Source organism: Penaeus vannamei, chromosome 29 (genome assembly GCF_042767895.1).
Source record: "Penaeus vannamei isolate JL-2024 chromosome 29, ASM4276789v1, whole genome shotgun sequence".
In the NCBI taxonomy this organism is placed as follows: Eukaryota; Metazoa; Arthropoda; class Malacostraca; order Decapoda; family Penaeidae; genus Penaeus; species Penaeus vannamei.
Window position 1 is genome coordinate 29647157 of NC_091577.1, and position 2500 is coordinate 29649656.

General features: G+C 25.0%; 1 protein-coding gene across 1 annotated transcript in view; it reads right to left on the reverse strand.

Moving 5' to 3' along the window:
- The window catches only part of LOC113808957 (protein shifted), a 14149-nt gene that overhangs the window by 11636 nt on the left and 13 nt on the right, over positions 1–2500 (reverse strand). The window contains exon 1 of the mRNA XM_070142666.1: positions 1971–2500. This exon is cut by the window's right edge and continues 13 nt beyond it. Coding sequence (XP_069998767.1) covers positions 1971–2032 — 62 coding nt within the window. The 5' untranslated portion in view covers positions 2033–2500. The remainder of the gene's footprint in view (positions 1–1970) is intronic.

Here is a 2500-nt window from a genome sequence, read left to right on the forward strand (position 1 = left end):
ATTAAAAAAACAATATCAATAATGACAATAATAATAATGATGATGATGGCGGAGGTGATAAAGGTAATGATAATAATGATAATTGTCCCTATTATCACGGCAATAAGGATAAATGATGCAATTAAATAAAAATCCTGGATCCAGTTCATGATTCGGATATCAACACCTCTGTTCAAAGTTCATAAAAAAATCTGTTCATAGCATTTTGTGTTATCCTGCTAACCAACAAACAAACTAACTAACTAAATAAATAACTAAGTAACCAACACTATCAAAATATAACCTTGGCGGAAGAAATAATGATGATAATTATAATGAAAACAATAATGATGATGATGATGATAATAATAATAAAATCAGATATGATAATGATGATAATAATAATAACAACAACAAAGACAATGATAATGATAATAATAATGATAATTATAGTGGTAATGATGTTAATAATAATAATTACAATAATTATAATGATAATTAAAAATAATAATAAAAAAAATAATAATGATAGTAATAATGGTAATAATAATGATAGCAATAGTAATAATAGTAATGATGAAAATGATAAAGATGATAAAAATGATAAAGATGATAAAAATGATAACAATAATAATAATGATAATGAAGATAGTAATGATAAAAATGATAATGATGATAGAATATAGTGGTAATAATAGTATTAGTATAAATGTGGATACTAGAAATAATTGTATAGTAATAATGAATAATAATAACTATAAAAGTAGTGATGACAATAATCATAATGATAGTTGTAATAATGATAATAATGATAATGATAATAATAACGAAAATAATAATAGTAATAGCAATAATGGTAACAATGATGATAACAGCAATAATAGTAACAATGATAATGAAAATAACAATAATGATAATGACAGTAATCATGATAATCATAATAATTATAATGATAATAATAAGAAGAATAAAGATAATAATCAAAATGAATCCTTTAAGTTGGCCTTAAGTTGGGCTAAGACATTTTCATAAAAAATATATTTCTGACAAACAAACTAACTAACTGACTAACCAGCGCTATCAAAAACATAACCTCATTGGCAGAGGTAATGATAACAACAATGATGATAATAATAATGATAATGATAATGATAATAAATCTAATTATAATAATATTAATGATAATGATGATGACAATAATGATGGTAATACCATTGATAACGATGATGAAAATAATATTCACAATAATACTAATAATGCGAATGTTGATGATGATAATCAATAGAATAACAATAATGATGCTAATGATGATGACAATAACAACAACAATAATAATGATAATGATCATTATAATAATGATAATAAAAACATCAACAATGATAATAATGATAATGATCGCAGTAGTAGTAGTACTAGTAGTAGTAATAACAATAACTATAATGATAATAATCATAATAATAATGATAATAATATTGATGAGAAGGATAAAAATAATGATGATTATGATAATGATGATAATGATAATGATTAAAACAATAACAATAATAATGATTGTGATGTAATGACAATGATAATAATGTAATGATAATAATATTCATGTTAATAATAGTTATTATGATGATGACGATAAGAATGATAAAAATAATGATGATGAAAGTGATAATAATGATAGCAACATTAATGATAATGGTGATAATGATAATAATAATTATAATAACAATAATGATGTGACAGGCAAGGATAAAAAAATAATAATGATAATAATAATAATAATAATAATGATAATACTAATAATATTAATAATAATGATAATAATAATAACAATATTAATAATGAAGATGATAACAACAACAGCAATAGCAATATTAACAATAATGATATTGTTTCACATCATTGTTGATAATAACAACGATAACAATATTAATAACAACAATGATCATGATAAAAACAACATCTGGTTCTAATATTCGCAATCCTGTTCTCACTATCACCTCAAGTCGGTTGTGGAAGCGGACGCCACCAACGCCAAGACGCTGAGATGAAGGAGGAGCATCTTGGGCAACACCTTCCCGTCACCGAAGCTGCTGCAACTCTGACGCCAAGCAGACTGGGAGGTGTGGTCATCGGCAAAGGCGGTGTGGGTTGCCAGTTCGTGTTAAATTTTTTTTCTTATCGTCTTGTGTACCTTCTGTGTCCCTGGCTGTCTCGTCATGATGTATATTGCGTAACACTCTTTCTCTTTCGCATACACACACACACACACACACACACACACACAATAACTATAACTATAGCTATAACTATATATATATATATATATATATATATATATATATATATATATATATATATATCATATATATACACACATATATATCAATACATATATGTATATAAACTGTATGTATATATGCAATAATATACATATGCCGGGACAACGCTTTACGCAAAACTGATAAGCAGATATAAAGATACACAAACTAATAGATACTATTTACACATTCCTGCTACCTCCCTCCCT